Source organism: Uloborus diversus, chromosome 1 (assembly GCF_026930045.1).
Source record: "Uloborus diversus isolate 005 chromosome 1, Udiv.v.3.1, whole genome shotgun sequence".
Classification (NCBI taxonomy): Eukaryota; Metazoa; Arthropoda; class Arachnida; order Araneae; family Uloboridae; genus Uloborus; species Uloborus diversus.
In genome coordinates this window covers 250,750,622-250,775,926 of record NC_072731.1, presented here as the reverse complement: position 1 = coordinate 250,775,926, position 25,305 = coordinate 250,750,622, and the positions used below count along the sequence as shown (strand labels likewise).

The 25,305-nt window shown below is 33.3% G+C and overlaps 1 protein-coding gene across 1 annotated transcript in view; it reads left to right on the top strand.

Annotated features, from left to right (window-relative positions):
• The window catches only part of LOC129219878 (uncharacterized), a 430,493-nt gene that overhangs the window by 310,633 nt on the left and 94,555 nt on the right, over positions 1-25,305 (top strand). The window contains exon 2 of the mRNA XM_054854190.1: positions 25,155-25,289. Coding sequence (XP_054710165.1) covers positions 25,155-25,289 — 135 coding nt within the window. The remainder of the gene's footprint in view (positions 1-25,154; positions 25,290-25,305) is intronic.

Here is a 25,305-nt window from a genome sequence, read left to right as displayed (position 1 = left end):
AGTTTGTTCAAACTTTTAATTGATGATTAGGAATGATAATTAGAAAACGGATAAGATTGGAAATATCATTCTATTTCGTGTTATCAAAAGAATATTATAAATGTAAATAAATAAAAACCAATTCAAGCTTTTTAAATGAAATCTTGTTAATATTTTCGTTGAGAGAGTTGTGGGATTTTGCCTGAAATGTTGTTCAAATCGGACAGGGTTACGTTATGTAACATTCATATAGTTATACTTTCGACTCCATAGATATAGATTTATTTATCCTCATACAAATAATGCCGATGATCGAGTAACCCGCGTGTTTCAACAATGAATTCGCACCACGGCATGATATGTAATTCGATAATATGTTTTGATAATGTTTAACATGCAAGGAAAGGCTTTATTGTGACAAGGCTGAACTCGATCCGGTAACTTGAACAGTTTTACTGGTAAGACTGTGTCATATCAGAGGAATGAAGAAACGAAAACAATGAACGCTATCTACTGGAGTTTAGGGTTAATGCACTGGTGTTAGAGTTAAAATTTCAACTATCAAAATATCACCAAACAGGCAATTGCTTCGTTCAAATGAAGAAGAGTTGAAGCAATTTTCACCCGTCATGACTTGACGGGTGACTTTCTAGTTTTCAAATAAAATGGCATAAGTACAAATGTACATATTTTGTTGAAATATATTACAAAGCTTTAATATTTTATTAAATTATCGCATGCATTTTCCAAGTAATTTCTAGAACAGTTTTCGTTTTCCGTTTTTCTTTTATTGTGCCCTTTTTATTAATAGAAAATATATCACTTATTTTCAGGAGGACAAAGGTTCACCCATGTTTGGAAACTTTGTATGTGATAACCTTCAGTTTAATGTTAATTTACAAACTGACAATAATTAATTTACCACTTAACATAAACTTTTTGTTAACTAATTTTAACTAATGACTCTATTAATTTCAATTATTTAATTAATTTTAATTAATTATCATATTTTAATGATCAGTTTTAATTGGATTTATCTTAGTCTTGTGTAATTATCAGCTACTAATTCTGCTTTAGCATGCCTCCTCATTTGAAGTTCGTGCAACCTTGGACCCCCCCCTTAACAAAGTTCTAGCTACGTGCCTGATATGAGTCATGAAATTACATTAGGCCTTAAATTTATGTTGTGCTTCAATAATCCATAACATAATTTTCTATAACAAAGTATGAGATTGAAGAGTTATGTCTGTGTTTGAAAGTGCATTTGATACTTCGAAAATCCATTCCATTATTAACGATTTGAAATGCGAGTTAAGCTGAATTCGTACACTACAGAAACAACCTTTAAAGTTTCGAATGAAAATGAAGCCATTATTTGATAGTACGATGCGTGCAAAATGAAGGGTTGATAAAAGTCAAATAAATTACTTTATTCGACATGACGTTTCGCAGTGTTATTCGCTTGAGTAATGGATCATAAATTCGTGGTACACCATTTTTGTTTAAAGGAAATGTATGGGATAGCATTTGTTGAACTGAAAGAACATAATATGTGACGCTTGCCAATCACGGATCAAAAAAGTTGATCAGATTTTTAAAATATGTAACTTAGTTTAAAAATAGGTAAAACAATGCAATTGCTAAGACTTAAAAGGTTAAAAAAATTAAAAGGAAAAAAAAAGAATATCTTATTGTATGTATTGTCCTCATTTTTAAAAACTATATGTTTCTTTTATGCTTGTCAAAAAGGAGTTATGAATAAGATGGTTTTTATGATTTACATCATAAGACATCTTTGATTATCTTTATCTTTACTAATAATAAAGCTGAAAGTCTGTCTGGATCTCTGTCTGTCTGAATGTCTGGATCTCTATAACGCGCATAGCGCTTAGACCGTTCGGCCGATTCTCATGAAATTTGGCACAAAGTTAGTTTGTAGCATGGGGGTGTGCAAAATTGAAAATTCGATTTTGTTCTTTCTCTATTCCAATTTTAAGAACATTTTACCCAGCAAATTATCATAACGTGGAACCGTAACATGGACGAGCAAATGAACATAGCCAATTGGCGAGAAATTCATCATCCATTATTTGTAAATATACAGGCGAACCAAATGGCCTTTTAATTTTCTACTACGGGCAAAGCCGTACGGGTACCAATAGTGCTTAATAAGATTGTTACGTATGAGATGATTTTTATACAAATCAATAAGAGAAGTATAAATCAGATAATTTTTGTGCTTATCAATAAGATGAGCTTATCAAAGAAGATGATGGGAAATTATCCTTACCAATAAAACAGCTTTGAATGTGGTTATTTTTATGCGTATTATCGCTTTGCATATGACGTTTATGCTCTGGAGGGAGGAGGGGAGGGGGTGAAGAAACTTATATGATCACACTTCTCTAGAAAATATTTGACTATTTTGCGGTTTCATAAAACTTACAAAAGTTTAAATTGTTCAATTGTGATAATTGTGTTTTGAGCAAAATTATGCTTAGTAACTCAAACTTTAAATTCAAAAATATCGATTTCAATTTTTAATATTGTAACTAAAAACCTATCATCAACCAACCTCTTTGTGCTTTCGTACGATAATTTAAAAAGTAAACTCATTCCTTTCCACTGAAACAAATTTCAAAAACATTTTTTTCTCCTGAGTTTTTCTCTTCCGTACTGTAAAATATTTCTTACATTGATATTTTTTTAGGGAAGTCAGGTGGGTCAATTTATGCTTTCAGAAAAAGTAGACGTGGTTTTGGTTGATTTCCGATAAAATTTGCAATGAGTCGGCTTCCCCTCTCCGTGGACGAAATGGCGAACCTGCTTGTGGTAAATGACAGTTCCTAAAAGAAGTATTCATCTTGTCACAGCTGAAAATAACAAACATAAAATTCGAATGCAAATATTAAGCAACACTCTCGATTGATTCACATTTTCCTAAAGATTAAATATTATTTTTTCGAATGAATAAATTTCCAACCGTAAAAAGAAAGGCAAATTTTTGCTCCGTAAGAAAAATCGCACAAGCATTTGAAGGATTCCGTCAAGGTCTTACATGAAAGGCAATTTACTTTTTGCCTTACTAAACTGAAATAAAAATAATTCCTCCTAGTCGGTAAATCCAATTCCATGTCCCGTCGGTCGATGACACAACCGAACTTGGACGTTACCTTGGAGCAGAAGTCAATGCTTAATGTCACAACTATTTTCCTCGTCATACGGCTTCTTTTAGTTTCTTTATATATATATATATATATATATATATATATATATATATATATATATATATATTCCGATTCGGAACAAGGTATAAAGAGGAGTGGGGAAAAAAATGTGGTTCTGGAATTGACTTCGTCCTGCTCTTCAGACTGATTTTGGTCGGAAAAGGAATTGGCGAAGGAATTTTCTGTTTTTATGCGGTAAAAAAAGAAAAAAGAAATGCTTCAAGTTTTCGATTTTGTTTTCTTTCTTAAAATCGGAGATTGGGACGCCCGGAGCCAGACGCGCAAAAATTCTCGCCAGAAAGGAGTCGTATTATGGGATCGATTTTGCGCAGAATCGAAATCGTTTAACTTGGGAATTCCGGAGAGATTTCTGCATAACCGTCCTATCTCAACCAAATAAAATGAAATCGAAGTTTTTGATGTCTCTGTTACTCATGCGTAATGCCTGATGGTGGAGAAATTGCCTGACTACCACACTGTAAAAAAAAGCTGCACTTCTACTAAAAACCTCTAGGAAACTGAGATTCCGTGAACTTTTCTAATAACGACACAGCTCCTTCTTAAATAGGCGTCTCTTACGAAGTAGTTGAATCGTTACGACGGCGACGTTACTTAAGAAAAACCTGTGAAATTACTACACTAGAAAAACTGTATGTGTGTATCACTACTAGAAAACCTCTAGAAAGGTGGGATTTCAGAAATTTTTCTGGCAATGATACAGCTTCTTTTCAAGTGAAATACATCGTTACTTAAAAAGAAACTAGTACTAGAAAATTTTGTGTAGACCAGTTTTCTAGAAATTTTCTAGTAATACTGCATTTAGTTTTTTTTTTTTTTTTTTTTAAGTGAGAAATCTTAATGTTTTTTCAGTCTATGCATTCAAAATTGATTTAGGCCATATAGAAAAAAAAAAAACAATTAACTATTAAATGAAAAAAGATCAAATAAGCTTTATGCTACAATATGATTTAAATGAAAAACCAACGTAAATAAGGCACAAATTATCAAGAAGACACAGCAAATAGTTATTTCAAGGCTACAATGGAACCTCTTTATCAGTGCAAAAAGCTCAAAGCATAACCAGAATGTCGCGAGAGAACTCGCGACTTTCGTTCTCTCGTGACTTTCCGGTTGTGTGTTGAATTTTTGCTCTGATCAAGGGGCCCCATTGTAGCCTTGATTGAAATAGCTATTTTATGTTTTCTTGACAATTTGTGCCTTATTTACGTTGGTTTTTCACTTTAATCAATTAACCATTTTATTTTTGCCAGTAGGCTAATGTGGCCTCATAATATTTTACGGCATCTTCTTTATGCTCAACGCAAAAGAAATTTTGAGGCAATAATACTTACTTTTTCAATGTACTTCTCCATAAATTATGTTAAATACGCTACGTATTCTCAGATGTTTCCATTCCACATTGATTTGTGTTGTTTTAGCTCAATATCTCTTATGTTTCTTTTTTGGCCGTATATTTCTGATCAACACTGCATAGGATAGAAGAAAAATTTCTGCTCCAATTAAAGGAATGGCAACTGATTTACACCACTGTCACCTGAAGATCAGATTTCATTAATGGTCAATTTTCGAATGATTCTGGACAGTTCTCTATCTTTAAGCATTCGTTCGCGTAGTTAGTACAATTATTATAAAAACTAAAAAGGAACTCCAATCCATGCTTAACTCAAATTGTAAAACTTTTTGGCATGCACCACTGTTTTTCAAAACTGTCCAAGCGTTTCTGTGCGTTGTTTCAGTTACAAGTAAGTCGTTTGGTAAAACGCTATCATTCCTCCAACCTCCATTCAGTTTTCCTCTTCAAAATCAAAATAAAATACTTGCCAAATAAATAAAGCAGCTCCATTAAAATGCAAAATCATCAGCCAAATGAAAAATAATCAAGTTGCAAATAAATATTGAAAGTTCCACCAGGCCCATCATTTAGAGGGTTAATTCCTCCCACCCCCTCCCCACCCAACCCTTACGGTTTTGGAAAACCCATGTTTTTACAGACACATATTTTTTTCTCTTTTTTGGCATATTTTACATTGAGTACACCCCTTTGCCCATCCACCCCCACTTGAAAAACTCGAAATGACGGACATAAGTTCCATTGAAATGTAAAAATTTTAAAAAGGAGCAAATTTTGCTGTGTTTTAGTTTTTTGTTTTTGTGAACGTAGGAAGTAAACAAGTCACCAAAGCCAAGGGACGAATCTGTAATGAAATGCACCGTTTAAGAAATTTCCATTTTAGTCCTATATTAACTCAAAATAATGTTTAGCATATTCAAATGTTTCATTGCGCAATTTTAGTTACAAATAGACGTTCGGTGTAACTAATATTCCTCCAGCTTCATTTCGACTAACTATTATCCTCCTGCACGAACCAAAGCAATTTTCGAGAAACAACAATTGCAGCAACTCGGGCGGAAAACTAATTTATGAGCTGTTATCTGATATTCCTCTAATATATCGCTAACTTTATATATATCGCTAAAAGCTAGGTGCTGCTTTACGGTCATACACTACTTAACCCTATAATCAATGCCTCGCTTCCTCCGCAGCACAGAGAATCCTGCGAGCATAAATCTTGAAACTATTGGATTCACAGGAGAGGCCTGGAACCACTTTAAAGAACATTCCAGCCTGTCCGACATTTTTGGTTCCCAGAGAGCTTTGGACTCAGCCTTGCTTCAAGTTTTTGAAAATATGTTACTATTAAGGTCACTGTAAATTGAGTACATTGTAACGATAACTGAAGAAAAGGTTAGTAAAACGCTACATTGAGCAAATCTAGCGAGGTAACCGAGTTTTTAAATTCAATTCGCAGCTCAAACTATAGGAGTTGCTGCAGTCTATATTGGTCACTTATGCCATATTGGCAAAGTGGCTAATATGGACTTTGCGTGCATTATTGGCTACTTTCAGCAACCTGCTGGACAATGGCCGCTGAATGTGGTAAAACCAAGATCCACATTTTTACGTAGAATGTGACTTGTCCAATGAGACATTTGCATTGTCCATTGAAAAGTTGAAGGTTTTAACTCTTTCGCTAATTTCTAAAATCACCTCAAAATATGACGTTTTCAAACTCTAGAACTGCGAATAATAGATTATCAGGAAATGTTTTCTGTAAACAACTACATTATTATACCTCACTTACTTTATATTTGAATTACTGAAATCTTGTCCTTTTATTGACAAAAATACTAAAACATCAAATAAGCAACATAACTTTTGCTTAGCTCAGTGTTCTTCAACGTGGTTTTGGCACTGTGAAAAACCAATGTCCTAGAAAGTCAACGTTCATCTGTGAATCACCTTATATATTTGATCTTCCGCTCATGTGTTTACTTTGTGAATGTCGATATTCATCGCGGCTATCGACATTTGTCAGGTTTCGATCTTTTACAGTAACACATATTTACTTATTTAATTAATCATACCAAACCAATCAACACCGTACCTACCCTGGTAAAGATTTTACTGTATGTGAATCGGAGCTGTATGGGAGCTCACAGAAGCTCAACTCCAACACTTCTTTGCAGATTTATGCAAATTACTACACATTAGGTGGAATTCAAGGGTTTCAGACAGGAAAATTAGTTCTGAAGGGCATAGGGCTCCTGCTCTTCTTTTGTTAGAAATTAAGTCCTGATGTCGTCAGTACCAGTGGCGGATTCAAGGGGAGGGTCATGGGGTCATGACCCCCCCCCTAAACGGTCAACAATATTATCCGTCCACATTGTTTTCAATCAGTTTATGAATAAAATGCGAACAATGTCAGTAATATTTTCAATTAATTAATTGTTTTTAAAAGTAAATATTTGAAACATTACTTCCTTTAATTGCTAATGGAATTAATTAGTAACTTTATGCTTTACTAAATGCTTTATTGGCTGATTTGGTGCTTTTTATCGACCTCTAAGCAGTTTCCGAAATGCTTCGTATCCAAAACCATAGGTTCATTCATGGGGGAGGGGTTCATTCTTCCATGTGACCCCCCCTAAAATGGTAGTCTGTATCCGCCCCTGGTCAGTACCACGTATACAAGTGATATCACGCGTTCCGTTCCGGAACCAAAATGGCGGGAGAACAGGCTCCCGAAATATAGTGGCCTCAGAGATGCCGGGAGCCGCGTTGAAATTGCAAGGACAAAGCAATGTATTTTGAATATCTTTATTAATAATTTATCGCTCTCAAACTGAATTGCTTAAATGACTCTCTCCGCAGTAGGCCAATGTATCGGAGTTCGGTGCATTGGGTTCTCTTCAGGGAGAGATGATTTTCAAAGGATTCACGCAGCGGAAATCTTTTCAGTCGGTTCAGCTCTTTTGAAATTAGTTTCGGTGCGTGGGATGTTATTGCAAATGCTCAGGTATACAATGAAATGAGGTCTTGTACTTTGAGGAAATTGTCTCTCCATAGAGGTTTTTGAACGCGTTTATTGGGAAACTTTAAATGTTGTCTTTTACATTATGTTGTTTTAAGTGTTTCGTATTCATTCGTGTGCAGTACGATTTTTGATGATTGAGGTGCATCGCGCTTTATTAGATATGCGTATTTTTGATATTTGCACTAGTGTGCGAAATTAAAGCTTTTGAAAAATACAAAATGAGTTCTCGCTTATCTTTAGCGTTATTTGGTGTGCTGATTTTGAAAATGACCTCCATTTTTCTCCATCATGACAGGGCGCTTTTTTTTAAAACTGTATTGTTTGTTTGTTTTCTTTCTTTTCTTTCTTTCTTTTTTTTTTTTTTTTTTTTGCTGAAATCCTGCACTAAAAAAGAATTTGCTGGAAAAAATTTTCAGGCATTATCTGCCAATGGTAATTTGTTTCTTCATTTAAATATATAGAAAATAACCTGTTCTTGGTGATACACACTTCTTCTTCAGCAATCAGTTACTTTTTGCTATTTCAAATGGATGAAAATCACTGTTGCCAGATTGCGCGAACCAACTCTCGTCAAGAGATTAACTCAAAGTTCTCATGAGTTTCAACATTTTACATCGATATATGGCGCTGTTTCTGTAAAGAAATCACTAAATAGAACTTCAATCTGTTTTATTTAGGTGTAACGAACTTAAAATAGACGAAGGACAATCCTGACTCACTTTTTCAATTTTTCCCCAGTGTGCTGTTAAAACTTAACCGAGTTGAAACAACTAGTTTATTCGTGTGTATGCTTTGTGATGTCTTGATCTGTTTAATCAACTAAAATTTCACTCAACTCATCAAGATGAGTATGGCAGCGGCACATGTGCCTAGTGTGCCTGATGAATTGATTGTCCTGTGAAAGATTCCGGGCAATTCCTTTAATTTTTTACCTGGTTACACATCCTGATAACCGCCCGTTTGAAAGTTGATTCAACTTAGCTGCTTCATGTGAGGTTCACGTTAGCAAGCATATCGTGTGAGGACAGCGAAAAATGCCAGTCAACTAGTTGACAGGACACTTTTACAAAAAGTTGATTTAACTAACCGCCTCGTGTGTTGGCGAAAATACAGCTGCAAAAGGTTGCTCTTTGTATGTAATTAAAAATTATTTAGCTCATGATGCATTACTGTGGAAAAAAAGGTTTCTTGAACTCAAAAAATGACATTGATGTTTTGCTTCCTGAACCACAGAAGCGAACAATTTATAGCAGTTTAGATAAACCTGGAATGTTCAAAGTCGGTGACACCGGCTTTTTCACTGTTCAAAAGCGCAAAGTATATCATCGTATAAGGGTTAAATCGAACATCTGATGCTCTTATATGAGAATACTAGCTGCGTCGCCCGGCTTTGCACGGTCCATCTCGAAAATAAAAGTTATGTCAAGTGACGCAAGTTCAACACTCAGGCTTGAACCAAAAAAAGAAAAAGAAAAAGTCAGTGAAATTTTGCGGCAGATTGCGGAAAAACCATAAAAAGTAAGCATTTTAAATCCCCTGATTACAGGAAAAGCCTCAAAACAAAAACAAGAATTTTACCTGTTCATATTCGAGAAAAAAAAATGGCAACGGATCTTTCATCTCAATGATTTTCTTCACGCTATAAATTTTAATAAAAGCATTGTTGCGGAAAGTTGAGATGAAGCACTGAATAATAATTTGAATGGGGGAAAGCCTTCGAAAAATAGGGATTTGATGTCGAAATCCAAGTTTCATAATTAATAATTTTTAATTGATATCTCCGCTAATTATTATCGGAGAATTATGTTAAATAGCCAAACATGAAGACGGGAAGATGACGAATCCATCGATACCTGGTTCGATGGTCAGTTCACTGTCGTTCGGGAGAAGAAGCTTGGACATAGATAGATAGATACTCAGATTTTATATGTATAAGATGTGACATTCATAATTCAATATTAGTTGGAATCTTTTCGGGTAACTCTCAATAGATGGGCGGCAAGCGTGGCCAATGTTGTGATTGGTTTTCTTAATAACAGAAGTTTCTCAGATACAGACGATGTGCTCTATTTTTGTTGCTTTTCTGCTGAGATACCGAACATGAAAAGTTGCATAAAAGGAACCGAAAACATTACGCATTGCTCCGCATTGAAATTTTTGCCACGAGGATGAAGTTAAAGACATGATCGAGTGCATGAAGTATCACCAGTGAGTACATCAATTCTATGCCAAAGGAGGGTCAAAGTGAAAAAAATTTCACTTCCAAATCGTGTAAAATAACTATAGAGTTCAATCATAACGTGTTCTGATTCTTGTATTGATCCATTTTACGAAGCGCATGGTCCATTTTAGGGACATATGTTTCTAATTTAGACTTTTGCAACTTTATGAAAAATACTTTATTAAAATATTTTCATATTTAGACAATTTTGTCTATTTAAGTTTTGTTTATTTTTTTTTATTAAATTTGGCTTATGAAACCCTATTTTTAATTTTTGTTTTTCTTCACATATAGCGACACAGGTCTCTTGTTTTTATGGGTTTAATATGGGCGGTCTTCCACCAATAAACCGGCCGCTAAATATGTATTAAAGGGGTTTTACTAAATATTATCATTATAACCATAAGTATCATTACAAATACTACGTCGTGTACTACCTGTTTTCGTGTTTTGAACTATAAAAAGTGAAAAAGATTTTTTTTTCATTTATATTAATTACTATTGTTCCATTTTTAAAAAATTATTTATATTTATTTTGTGTTTTCAACAAATATAAAAAGGACGAATGGGGATAAGATTGCATTCCTGATATTTCCCTAAAAAATATCGATAAAATATTAGAAGATGTTCCAAAAAAATATATATATTTGAGGCAGTGAGAAGTAAAGGGATGCAAGTGGACTATTTTAAATTTCAAGAAAAACGCGTTTAAATATCAGATATGAGGTTGGCTTTCATTGAATTTTTTTTCTAAATCATGCTATACAGCAGCACTTACCAGGGCTACTAGTACAATGTCTTGCCCCAAGACTGAGGAGATGTTCACCTACCATTTGTACCGGTTATCTCCAAATTTTTAATTTTGCCATTTGCATCCCTTTGCTTCTCACTACCTAATTTGTCGTTCTTGTGTTTCAACTTTCGTTTTTGTCGTCTGTCATCTCGATATTCAGCTCCCCTCCCTAGCAGTTCTTGTTTTAAAAGCGACTAAACTGTGTGCTAGATATACAGTCAAACCTCCATGTATCGAACTTTCACATATCGAAATTTTCTATATATCGAAATCCCAGCAAATTTGTATGTTCATTACATAGGAAAATTGTTTCTATAAATAGAAAAAATATCTATATATCGAATTTTTTTTTCGAGACATTCGTAGTTTTTTTTTTTTTTTTCACTATAGACTATTTGTCTCATAAAAATGAAGGTTAGGGGAGAAAATTATGTTTATCAAAGGTTGTTACGAAACTCATAAGGAATCTGGGGTTGAAGGGTGTGTAGATAGGTCGTTGTTTCGTTCTGGAGTTCTTAAATTTCCTCAAGTTTATTTCAAATCTTAGTTGTAACCAGTAGCATAGTAAAATCAATTTCAAGTTTTCCCTTTTATCTGTTGATTATCATTCCTAGTCTTTTTAGCTGCAGTAAAAATCATTCAAGTTAAGTAGATTGATTTTTTACTTTTCTTTCGATTACATTGTCAAAATGAAAATCCCCTAATGTTGTGGATCAAGTTGAATTGAAGAAGAATGAAGTTGTATGAAGGCGCAAAAATGTAATTTCTGTTATTTTTTAAATTATTAACTTTTATTTAATCCGATGCTCGTATCAATTATAAATTGAGTTTCATACACGTAAATTAGCTTTAATTTTAATGTTTTAGGAGACTTTTAGGATAAAATAAGATTGTTTCTATCTATCGAAATTTATCGAATTTTTTCCGACAATTTGCTACTTCGATATATGGAGGTCCGACTGTATTTGCTCTGATTTAAGAGTCCAGCGATGTCGAAGCCAAACTGCGCCTCTTTTCATCGCAGCAACCCTGTGCAAATACCGAGCTCGTCCCTGCGCTGCTGATCTAATAGAATTAGCATCGCAAACAACGTTATTGAGAAATCCTTCACAATCACGTCGCTATAAAATGCACACCGGCTACGTGATTATACTCCTTTCCGAAATTTCTCTCGAAGGCCCATTAGCCATTATGATTATTATCTCAAAACTATGGGATAAACGTACGTGCCCGAGTGATTACAGGCACGTCGCGTCTGTACAATTACCATTACTCGCTGATTAACTATTCACGAAACAACGCACTTGTTTCGAGCCCGCATTAACACGGGACGCGCTGTAATGACAATTAACGGGATGTCTTGCGTGCGAAAAGACGGTGCAAAAATGGCTGCCTCCGAGCATTTTGATGATAGCTGCGTAATTGCCGTGAACACACTCTTTTTCAGAAAAACATGATGGTGGTAACACGCAGATTTGCTGAATTCGTTACGTATATAAAGTTTCGAAAATAATTTCAGAGAAATATATGAAATAGTATGTGGGACCATTCATTAATTACGTAAGGGTCCTTAGGGGGAGGGGGTTGGAAAAATCTCTACATGCCCTTACTTTGGGAGTGGGGTGTCAAACTCATTCTTACGTAATATTTTCCAAGTCGATATTTTACATTTGAAATTGCGTGTTCTAGTGGTTTGGCTGGGATCATATTTCGTATTAGGATGAGCTATTTAAGCAATTTCATTTTTGTTTGTTTTAAAAATAATGAATAATTTAATTAAGATTCCAGCGATGTAAGATTCGTTATTTTATTGTTCCGAGATTCGAAAAACGAAATGGAATCTTACGTAAGAATAGGGGGGAGGATTTGAAAAATCTTACGTACCCTTACGTGGGGGAGGGATGGGGGTCAAAAATTGCCCAAAATCATTCTTACGTAATTAATGAATGGCCTCTATCTTGAGTTTGGACTTGTTTAAATACCTTGAGATATTAATGAATGTTAGAGGCAAATCTGAATATAACACAAGCTAAAGCAAAGAAGCAAATGCTAACCTAATAGAGATGAAAGGAACGGAAGTGAGTACAGTAAACTCTCGATTATTCGCGGATTAGGGTGTCACGGTATCCGCGGATAAGCGAAAACCGCGGATAGTCCTAATAATAGGTAATAAACGATACTTATTGTGTACAATAGCTAATATTAACAATACTCTCACATACATTTAAATTATAACCAAAAACTTTGCTACATTGCATTTACTAACATTGAATATGAAAAAAATTATGTAAAATCTTAAAACGAACAATAACACAATCAAAAGTTTTTTTTTTTTTAATTGTGAAAAGACCCGCGGATAATCCTAACTGCGGATAATCCGACCGCCGATAATCGAGAGTTTACTATATTGATGCTGTTTAGGGACTCCTTCTTTTCTCTTTACGCTATCGTTGTCGATTCAAGCCACAAACGTCTCTAGGGTAGATACACCAGTGAATTAACACTTGAACGCAATTTCATTTCCGAAAGTCCAATATGCCGTTAAAAACTGTAGCATTTGGATCACATTTGTGATAGTAAACACATTTTATTTTTATAGGGTCTGTTGGGTAAATGGAAACAGAATTTCAAAGTTTCAAATTTAATTCTTCCAGCTCTTCTGGATGAATTGAGACATTAAATTATGTGCATTGTTTCCAAGACAGAAATCGAGTAACTGAATGCGAGAATTTGACTTTATGGTACTTTGTTAGCGAATGAAATCATGTTTCCATTTACCCCAGAGCCTATAAGTGAGAAATGAAACGCCACCTTTATTTCTTCAGGAGGTTGATGTACCTAGATAATTGTAATTTACGCAATCATTTTAGAAGCTTAGGAAGTTCTACATCAACAATACGCAATTTGCTGCCCGTAAGTCGCATGCCACCCGTTAATTTAGTTATTTAGTTTAGTTATTTCATTCGATGAAGTTGGAGAATGTGCATCTGGTAGCAGTTAATGCATCGCAAAGCTTCTACAACAACATCTACGACAAGGAGTGAATTTATATAATATCTATAAAGAAAAAAATAGTTAATATTCATTTTCAGCTCGTTTGATTTTAATAAAGCAGTGCATTTTGTAAACAAAATCACACACTAAGCCCCCCATTCTTGACAGTCAATAATTGGGAAATTCATTTTTGTGGCATGAGGGAAGGCAAACGTTTGTGACAATAGATGGTAAAATTCATGTGATACCTGATTTCTCGTTATCCGAAAATTGCTTCAAAAAGAATAATGATTTTCCCAATTTTTCACAATAAATAATAAATTAGCAGAGTATTTGAGCATCGAAAACATTAACTTCTACAGATTGAAAACATTAAGCAATCCTGAATGCTTTTTTATTTATGACACTTAAAGTAATAAATATAGTGTCTTATTTCTAAATTATGTGCAAAATGTGCAAAGCCTAAGGTTGACACTGTGATGGGACATTTTTATACATTAAATTAGGTAATCCTACTGAATATCAAAACACATTCAAGACTAAAATGTGCAAATGTACTTTAAAAAACCTTCACAAAGAGAAATTGAGCACATTCAATGATTCAAATCACTTGGTAGGGCTGTTTGGTGCATACAAATCTCAAGGTTTTCTCCAAAAAAATTGCTATTTATTAAAGTTTTCAAAAATTTGTTTGGAGTTCAAATAAAAATTTGAAAAAGTTTTGAATCCCCCCCCCTCTCTCTTTTTGTGGGTGTTTTGCTCGTTTTACGATTTGGTGCTTTATCATGTTGTTTTTCTGTCAGTAATAAGAATCAAAGAATGGAAAAAGATTACAGAAAATAATTTGACTTTTCAGAAGAAAATTCAATGTGTGTATTTTTGCTCTTTTATGTACTTTTTATTATGCTTTGAAAACTTCTCAATAGAGATTTTAATACTTTTTAAAGAAAACTTATTGGTGAAGCTTGATATTTGAAAAAATTCTGATCTATTACTTGTTTCTATATCATTTTCAAATACAAAAAAAAAAAAAAAAAAACCCCACAATTTAACTAAAACTTTTTTAAGACATAAAAAGAAAATGTGTATACAACAGTCAAAGAATTCTTTTAGTGAGTCGGTTCTTGCATTCCGTTTCAGAAGCTTTATCCGAAGAATGAAAAACTTAAAAGCGCTAAACATAACCACAGACTCCAAACGAACTAATAGTCCTTAAAAAATTTCATCATAAAAAGTCCCTTAAATTCATGTTTTTCCCGTCTCCAAATAAAATGTTTCCTTTGCACGAAAAACTTGTGATTCGATTTGCATCTTGAAGAGCTTCTTTTTATTACGGGAATATTAGAAAGGCGAAATAATACACAAGAAATTCTCCTAGGGTTCCAAATCTATGGAGTATTTTTCGTATTCATGAAGCTCTTAGGATGTCTTTCAAGAAATGAAAGCAACCATGAATGAATACTGCTGGATATATGCATAATTTTAAACGCACTCGTGCTTTTATTTTCATTCCATTGCCAGTTTGATAAAAATTTTAAAACGTCGCCGAAGCTACGGATACAGTTATGCCTATTTCATTTAATTTCCGTCCGGACGAAAAATCCAAGCATAATCTCGTAAGCTGCAAATGCTCCCTTGCATCCTGATGACGTTGCTGCTCATTTGCATAATTGCCTTTTCTCTGTGTTGCCAGATTCCTCTATCAGCGTGACATTAAATGTGATCTAATTCTGGAGCTTTGGGATTAGCATTTTCTGTTGGAATAACTTTCTTCTGTGTTGTCCGGATACTAATGCAGAGTTAACTACAAAATCAATAAATGTGTGTTCTTTTCTTATAGAAGAGTCGCGTTCCATCCATTTCGGTGCGTTGAAAGAGAAATTTCGAAGATGTCTTCCCTCGGACGTGTGTAAAGAACTCTATTGTTGTTGAAGACTTTTAAGTGTTCACTGACTCGATTATCCTTAAATATTTTCACTCTTAAGTGAACATTTCAGGCCGTCTCTACGCTAAAGGTAATGTGTCTTCCGAAGAGCAAAATAGGAGAGAGTGTTTCAACTGGTTTGTGTATGTAATTATTGTTTGACAGGCGAAAATCGTGAACTGAAATGAAAATTGAATTATATAATTGGAGGCTGAGTTGTTAACTGGAAATTTTCAGGCTATGCCGGAAAAAAATATCATTATAAAAGTTTTAATAGTTTTGAACATAATACTATTGAATTATTATTAAAACAAATAATTTACTATTTAATTAAAATATGGAATATGAGTCAGAAAAAAGACATTTCTGAGCTGGCAGAGTTCCATTCTTCAGTCACGTGTGTGAATAACTCTATAGTTGTTATACGATGTTTATTTCTTGATGATGTTTAAATCATCATTTTTGTTCTTCGCGCTATTTTTAATTTATTAATATTCTATTAACTCGTAGATTTCAAGCCAACTTTTCGCATCAATCGATTGATTTCGGTACTGCCTCATTGAAAAAGGAATGTAAATTCAAAATAACAGTAGATATCTAATAAATCAAACTGTTAACTCTTAGGATAAACAATATTTATTATTTTCGGCTAATCCCGAAAATACCGGTATTTTACTTCTACAAATACCGGTATCACAAAATTGAAAAATAGCTCGAAATGCCGGTATTTGGTATGCCAGTATTGTCATCACTAACTGCAATGTGGCTTTACAAAAAACAAAATAGGAGACACAATGCTTCGATTGATTTGTGTATATTAACTATTGTTTTCGATACGAAAACCGTTGACAGTATCGTCGCTTTAGAGTAACAGCAAGACATCTAAGCCTCAGATAACGGCTAGATATCCGACTGTTGCTCTGATTCGATGATATTTGTAACTAAAATTGCAAAAAAGAATTTTCATAAAAATGTTTAAATACTTTTAAGCATAACAGTATTGAATTATAATTAAAACAAATTATTTACCAATTGAAGGTAATTTGTTTTCAAAAAATTAAGGAAAGATTAAAACAGGAAATAAATTCTCCACTAACAATAAAATCAATGTTAGTATTTTAAAATTATCAAATTGTTTTGAAGGGAAAATATGTTGCAATAACCAGAGAGCAAAGGGGCGATACTAACCTGACTGAACTGCATTTTAAAAATCAATAGCAAGCAGAATAATTTAATAACATCGATAGTAAAATATAAAATTTACTCTTAGCTATTCTATAAACTTAAAAACATTGACCCTTCGAAGAAAAAGAAAACCCACACATGTTTGAGTCATTTTTTAAATATTGACTGGAAAATTGATTGAGCTTTTAAAACTCAATTAATTGTTTGAGTCCGTAAATTTAAAATATTTCTCATTATATATTTCGAATTTTTCCTAATTCATTATTTCTAAAACGCTCCATAAAACTCCCAATTTTTCTGGAATTCTGGAATGTATTGTGTGTTTAGATGACACAAACTCCAATTGGGTTACAACTAGTAATGTTCTCATCAGTTTTTCTGAGGGTATATTCCCAGTAATCCATTACTCACAATATGTTTATGTGATCATATACATAGTATGTCATAATATGAAAATTTATGAAGCTTTAGGGTATACGCTATATGTCTAACAAATATTTGTGAGTATTCGGCGTATATGGAGTATAACCCCTATAGGAACACCACTGGTAACAACATCATATTAATTCCAATACACTTAATGCGTCTCCAAAATATTCAACTGAAATTCCTTTTCGATGGCAATAATTGAGCCTGTTTGTACTCAGTTGGCAGCAAAATAGCTTCTAAAAGATTAAAAAAAAAAAAAATAAATAAATAACTCTAATAATCATCTGAGCCGGCTCATAAAGACTAATGTGCCTTAAACACCCATTGGTCTTGTTTTAGAGACAAATAACTGCCGTTTGATGGGTTGGGTCTGTTGTCATTCGCTGTTGGAATGGCTTGTCCGCATGCGAGAAGCCATCCTAATGCTGTTTCAGTTTTTCTTCCTCCAGCATTATTGCGGCTTTTCTCATTGTTGCATGTTGACGATAGCAACCAAAATAAATGATAGAAAGAAAATTTCGGCAGAGATATACGTTTTGAAGTTAAGGATTATTCCAGAAATATTTACAGTGAATTCGCGATAGCTCGAAGTCCGATAACTGAAATATTGCTACAGCTCGAAGTTTTTATCAAGACCTGACCCCTTTGTCTTTAACTTCATGCTAATTATTCTCAATATCTCAAAGTTAACTTCCTTTAACTCGAAGTTTTTTTAAAGATGACTCGAAATTTATTTCGAAAAAAACAAACATTATTTCGAAAAAAACAAACAAACAAAAAACCATGAGAGAAAAATTAATTCACCTTTGCTGGCGATACCCGCACAATAGACCTCTAAAGCAAGAAGAGTTGAGCCAATGTGCGATAAAGAAGTTACACGCGCAGAAATAAGTTAGATTGTTTTCTTTAGTTGTACTGTACTGTTTACACTTCAACATGTTGCTAAACTACGAATTTGCACTTAAGCGGTTAAATTGTCAAGTCAACTAATTATATATTTATTCAAAGGCTGACCTAAGTTAAGATGCGTTCCCCTTCATTCTTCAATTCAATCATTTGCTGATAAGTTCCCGAGATACAGAGTGAGTTTTCTTTACTATTGAAGATGTCTAAGCAAGTACTCTGTTAATGATATTAAAAGGAAAAGAGAAACTTCTAAAGCTGTAGAATCCATGAATCCTAGTTTGACACTAATGAAGTTGTGTACCTTTCCTGAAGTAGAATCAGCTCTATTCAAGGGGTTCCAGCAATATCGAAATCAAAACCATGCTTTTGATTTTTTTTTCTCTCCATATTTTTGATTAAACTGTGCATAGTGTGCTCAAAAACTTTTAAGTTCTATAATTTTGTTTGTTGTATGTACATATCAATAAAATATTCGATGGTTTTTAATATTAAAATGTCGAAAACCGAAATTAGCGGTAACTCAAGCTCCCGATATGTCGAAGTTTTTCGGCGGTCCCTTTAAATTCGAGTTATCGCGAATTGACTGTATATCAAATGCAAGAACATATCAAACAACACCCTTGTGAAAATTAATGGAATCAAGCCATTTTTTTTGTTTTTACAAAATCACCTTTATTTACATCATTTAAATATAAAATCAAAGTCACCACTTAGTATCAACCCCCCTTTTTGTTCAGCGCCATTTGCACTCTACTGGGCATAGAGTCAACTAGAGTTTTACACTTTTCTTTGAACTCTTGATCTCTAAATCTATCTTTTTTTTTAATTGTTAAAATGCTGTATTCATTCATTAAAACCTATGTTCTTGATTAGAGAAAAGCTCCCTATGAATGGATGTCAAATGGTTTCATCTGTTTTGCATTAATATGTCAATTAGTTATCTAAGAATAACTACATCACTTCTATTCTTTCACTATTACTTGTTATTCTTGCAACAATTATTATACTGTTTGAAAACTTAGTTCAAAATAATTTCAATTACTTTTCAGTTCTATCATAAATACACATATGTTTTTAAGAGTAATTTTAATAGTTTCCTTAAATTCTTATGCTAAATGGTTTCTGAAAGTTAAGTTTTTTTTAAATTTTCTATAATCTTTCCATTGTAGAATACTTTAATAAACTGTTGTGTAGGTTCCCCCCCCCCCCCCAAAAATTGAGATGATATGTTTTTTTTAAACCATTTTATTAAAAAAGTAGCATCTTTTTGAAATATATCTTTAGTTAAACAACTTTACACAACTTAAAACGTTTGAAATACTGCATTTTAAACAAACATACAATGGATTTCAAGTAGAGCAAAGAAAGACAACCATTATCATTGGTAACGTAAATCAGGGAAATTTTCTGAACTTAATCAGGGAAATCAGGGAAAAGTCAGGGAACTTTTTTTCACAGTTCCTGTCGCCACCCTGTACTACTTAAAATTTGGATTTTTTTTTTTCACTTAAACATTTATTCTTAAGCTTGAAATCGTTCATAAAACTTTTCGGTGTAGTTTTATTTTCAATTTTACTGATATTCCCCACATTTTTCAATTAAGGTGCAATAAATCTCTGCAACCCCATTCCGCCAGCAATATCACCGCCCATCATTTATTAAGTTATTGCCACTTTACAAAATTGAAACTTTCTCAACGAGACCCAAAATGGAGTCCTTGCGACATCCACCGCTCTCGAAGCCATTTTGAGAATCATAAAATACCAAGAGACTTCGAAGGAAGTCATTAGGAGCATAAAATTAAACTTGACCTGAGTTTAATCAAATAGACCAAAAAACAGGCAACGTTCTTTATATTCATTTGAGCCAAGCCTATTCCATCCAGATATTTTATAGACTTGGATGATTGCCGTGCGTGTGTACGGATGTCATTTAGACATATTTATGCCTTCCATAAGCAGAATGAGCGAATTCACAAGAGAGGGCTTGGCAGCTATATTTTCCCTAAAGGTCTCTATTAGACGTGACTACATCGAAGGAAGTTGTATTTCATCGCTGAGAGGCATTTTATGAGATTTTGTGTCGACATCCGATGACGTATCGGCTCTCCTTAAAGAGCTCTGGCTTTTATAAATTGTTAATATGTATCTTTCTCTTCAAATTGTTACTTGTATTGTTACATTATTTCTATTTCATGTTTGTACAAGATAAGTATTTTGTTGCTGGTGGCTGTTTCCCACATAAGATATTCCTTCGGTGAAGGAAAATGAAAATCGAAGTAATTATATAGAATGCGTTCTAGGGATGTTGATGTGTATGATTATCCCATCAGTTTATTGTTTTGAGTATGCTCAGAGTGCTTGACTTTTTCTTTTGTTCAGTAAAAATACGTTTTTAGATTTGGAAAACGCCATCAGGAGTGTCTATCCCCCCCCCCCCAAGTTTAATTGCAAAAATCCCCCGCCCTAATTTTTCTCAACCTTAATTCCTTTTTTTTATTTCATTATTTAAATATATATATATATATATATATATATATATATATATATATATATATATATATATATATATATATATATATATATATATATATATATATATATATATATATATTTAATTATTTTTTTAATATTTTTTTGTTTTATTTATTTTTTTATTATTATTATTATTAGTATTGCTACGCCAATGACATACACACACACACACAAACTAAATAAGTAAATATAAACAAAATAAAATAAACTAAAATAAATAACTTAAATTAAAAATAAATCAATTAATGCATTTAAATAAATAATTTTTTTAAAAAAAATTCCCCAAAAATTTTAATGGCGCAACTTACGACATAATCCCCCTCCCCCGTGGGTACCCCTGAACGCCATAGTCGTTCAGAAGAGTGAAGTTTACTGATAATTCACAAGAGGGAAGACTTCGTTAAATTATTTTTACTTAAAATAAAATACACATTGAAGGTTTATCAAGTATAGGAGAGTTGTTTGTAAAAACATATACATAATGCTTCATGAAACGAGAAGCTCAATTTACTGAAATTTTTGACGAAAACTTTCCATTCATGCTGAGGCCCAGTCATATTTCTCTTTGTGGGGATTCACTCATAATGTGTATGTTGGTTATCAAAATAGGATTGGCATCACCAAACTAGAAATGGTAGCATTTAACTTCTAGAAATGGCAACACGTAACACAGCCGAGGAATCTGAATGGGTTGACGCTAAGAAAATGCATCTTGTTTGCGTCCCTGTAAGTTAAAGCAGGAGTCTAATAGTTCACAAGTATTTCATATAAATTCTTTAGTTATGACTAAGGCAGGTGGGCCAAAGGTGGTCGGCGTTCCTAAATTGAACCCAACTCCTTAAGTAAAACTTTTAAAATTATTTATGACGAAACGACGTTAGTTCATTGTAAAATATGAATATGCAGGACACATGGCTAAATTTGAGGAGTTTTCCTTGATTGGTTGACATTGCTTGCAGTGATTCTACTTTTGAGGAGGAATAGTTCTACTTTAAAGGTAAAAATATATTTCAAGCCACATGGTTAACGTTCTGAAAACTTTAATTTGAAATGCATTTTCTGATCTTTTTCTCTTTCACGTTATTCACATTAACTCACTTTAACTTAAATAAATTTAACAAATAACTAATTTTACGTCATTAAAATGGTGACATGCGCTAGTTCCCAAGAAGGCCACACTTAAAAAAAAAAAAAGTAAACTGATGCAGCAAGATAATTTTTGGTGTTCCACTGCATTATGTCATATTTTTAACATTACATAATGTACTGCTATCTTTTTTAAAAAAAAATATCAGAGCAATTGAATTCGTGACAGCGTTGAATCGAAAAAATATTTGTTGGGATTTTTTTCCCCTCGTAATTTTTGTTTGTTTTTCTCTTCTTTTTTGAGCAATCACGATTTGCTTATTGTTTTCACCTGACCATTGAATGACGTCTGTCCTTTAATTTCATTTTCTATGCTTATAATGCAGGCGTCCATGTGCCTCGGAATCGAATTATTTATAAACGACCATCTCGACTTTACATAATCCTTTTTTCGCGAAGATAGTATCCAGCACACAACATCCAGCATGCAGTCATTTGAATTTTGACGCCTTGAATTCAAATTATGGTTGCGATAAAAGCTGTTAATAGAAACAAAAAACCCAATGAGAAGGGTCCTATCGCAATTTGTGTTTGCAAAAAACATAATTTGAATACAAGATCGCAAAATTCAAATTATTTTTTTTTCTTTTCCTTTTTTTGTTTTCAACATGACATTGTGTTGTAGTCTAATTTTAAGAACAAAATTTTCATAAGATGGACAATTAAACTACGAAATCATCGTAACGTGGAACCGTAACATGGCACAAACGAATTGGCGAGAAAATTCACCATACATTATTTGTAAATATACAGGCGAACCAAAAGACCTTTTAATTTTCTATTGTGGGCAAAGCCATGCGGGTAACACTAGTTAAAAATAAATACCAAAGGATTTAAATTTTACGTCACAAGTAGTTTGAAAGCGCGAACCGTAGAAAAATAATAATTTACTATTTAAACAAAATCACTTCAAAACTAATGATGTTAGCTCGTCAAGGAGCCCTTCCGCGACAAAATTTGACATCTATTATGAATTAAAAATTTGAAATTAGTTTAGCCACTGGGACTTAACAACAATTTTTCTTGCACTAAAAGTATTTTAATGGAGAAAAAAAGTCCTCATTAAGTTGTTAATTAAAGCTTAATATTTCTTATAATTATATTTAAAAGCAAAATCTAATTACAGTAATTTTTCTTCGTTTAAATTTATGCTTGCTAGATAATTAGAAAATTTTGCGTTTCAGTAAAAATACTTCACTTAACTTATAATCGAAAAACTACTATTGCTTTTTAAGTTAATGTTTAAAAAAAATCATTACATAGCTTCTTAGTCATTAAAATAAATATAAGGATTTTTTATGAAAAAGGGCGTTTATATCGCATTACTTATTCAATACATCATTTTAACGTCTTTCCTTTGCTTTCTTGACACCAAAAATATTTCGAGTAAAAAAAATCATGAGTCGTATTAAGAAAAAGAAGTTGAAATATTTGTTTGGCACTCTTGGCTTCCTTAAGAGATTTTCCATCTCCAGCTCAGTCCTGTGCCGGACTGATGAGTGCTAATAAGCACGAAACTGCAGTCCTCGGCTGGAAATGACTGAGCTGGCGGTGTATTTCATGTATAACTTGTTTTTAATGGATTCAATCGAACATTTAACTCCAAGCAAACTGTCATTTTCTTCAAAAAAAAAAAAAAAGTTTCGCTGTAGTTACATTAAGCATATTCTTCCTACAGGTTGCATTAATAAAGCTGTCTAATATTGTGCTTTCATTTTAGAAATGGTGAAAAATTATCTTAGTTTGCTTAGAAATGAATCGAAAACGTAGACGTTAAAAAGATCCTGTATTAAAGTTAAATTTAGTAGAACAAGACGAACTTGCCCATTACTGGTTAACCATAACTTGTCATTTACCCTGCATATTTTCAAATTGCAATTTAAAGCGCTATTTCTATGAATAAAAATATGATATTCTAAACATGCGTGTAATTTCAGTGCATAAGAATTCTAATGTAATAACAACACAAAGTAACGAAACAAATAACTAAACTTTGAGATTTAATGTCAAAAATTTTTAAACGACGATTGTAAATTGCCTACCGGATCTAATTGTAAACTTAAACCATCCAATGATCAGTAATAGCACATAGATAAGCTGGTTAATCATAAAAACATTTTCAATCGGATCAAATTGTGAATCTAAACCATTCCCGAATCAATTGAATCAAAAACACAAAATTACATCAAAATCGGTCCATCCGTTTTAGAGGAGTTCGGTGGCGAACACGCAGGCAGAAGAAATTTATATATAACTCGTGGTACCCGCACGGTTTTGCCCGTAATAGAAAAATTAAAAAGTCTTTTGTTTCGCCTGTATATTTACAAGTAATGTATAGTGAATTTTCTCGCCAATTGGCTTGTACCCATGTTACGGTTCCACGTTATGATAATTTCGTAATTTACTCGTCCATTTTATGATAGTTTTGTTGTTAAAATTGGAATTAAAAAAAACCACATCGAATTTTCGAAAAATCGCTTCGAGTTGCACACCTCCATGCTACAAACTAACTTTGTGTCAAATTTCATGAAAATCGGCCGGACGGTCTAGGCGCTATGCGCGTTACAGAGATCCAGACACCCAGACAGAGAGACTTTCAGCTTTATTATTAGTAAAGAAGATGCACTCAAATGCAAAACCATACGCTTAGTTTGTATTGAAGCTTATAAGAACTCAGCTCCTGTTTTCTCTTTTTTTTCTTCTTCTTCTTTTTTTTTCAATTATTAAATACTAGACCGAACTCTGTCTATGTTTGCTTGAAAATTATTCGCCTCTCACATTCTTTTTGTTCGAAATTCATCAGTGGTTGAGGTCACTAGTTCTTAATCAACCTAAGGAACGATTTAAAATTTGCTATTTTACCGCAACTTATCAAATAATCCCTTGACTTATTACAATGGTCAGTAATTTTTCCAGCAGCTTCAGCTCTGGTATCATTTTTTAAAAAAAAATTCCTACGACATCCCGGTATAGTTTGAAGTTCAGGTAAACGAAACAAAACAAAAAATCATACACTAATACAAAACAGAGCAAAGGTCATACAAATTCACAACACATGCGATTTTAATTGTTCACAGAGAAAATCGAAGATGCGATCCTAAGCTAGTAACCACTGCATAAGGTTCAAAACAAGAGTTATGGAGAGGAACTGATTTTGGAATTTATAAGTCAGAGTCAGAGACTTAAACGCTTCAGGAGTCAGTCCTTTCCACTCCGTAGCTCTGACCGAAACTCAGAATAATACTTAGACAACTGAAAGAGAAGTTACACCAGAACTCATTGAGCAGATGAAATGCAACCACATTTTTGCACCTCATTTGCTCAGAGATTCCAACCCAAAATGTTTGCTATTGGTATGATTTTTAAATAAACACAAACGGTCTTTCTGATACTTAAACCTTTACTTTGTTTTTCTGCAGGATGGCAGCAGAGGTCATTTGGAGAGTCTGGCGCAGCGCTACGCTGATGAGCTTCATACCCACCCCAAAGACGTCCTTTCTCGTCTGGAAGAGATTCGGAAGAGAAGAGTTGCCATCGACTTCCCGCCTATGCCGGTAGGTCATCATTTCC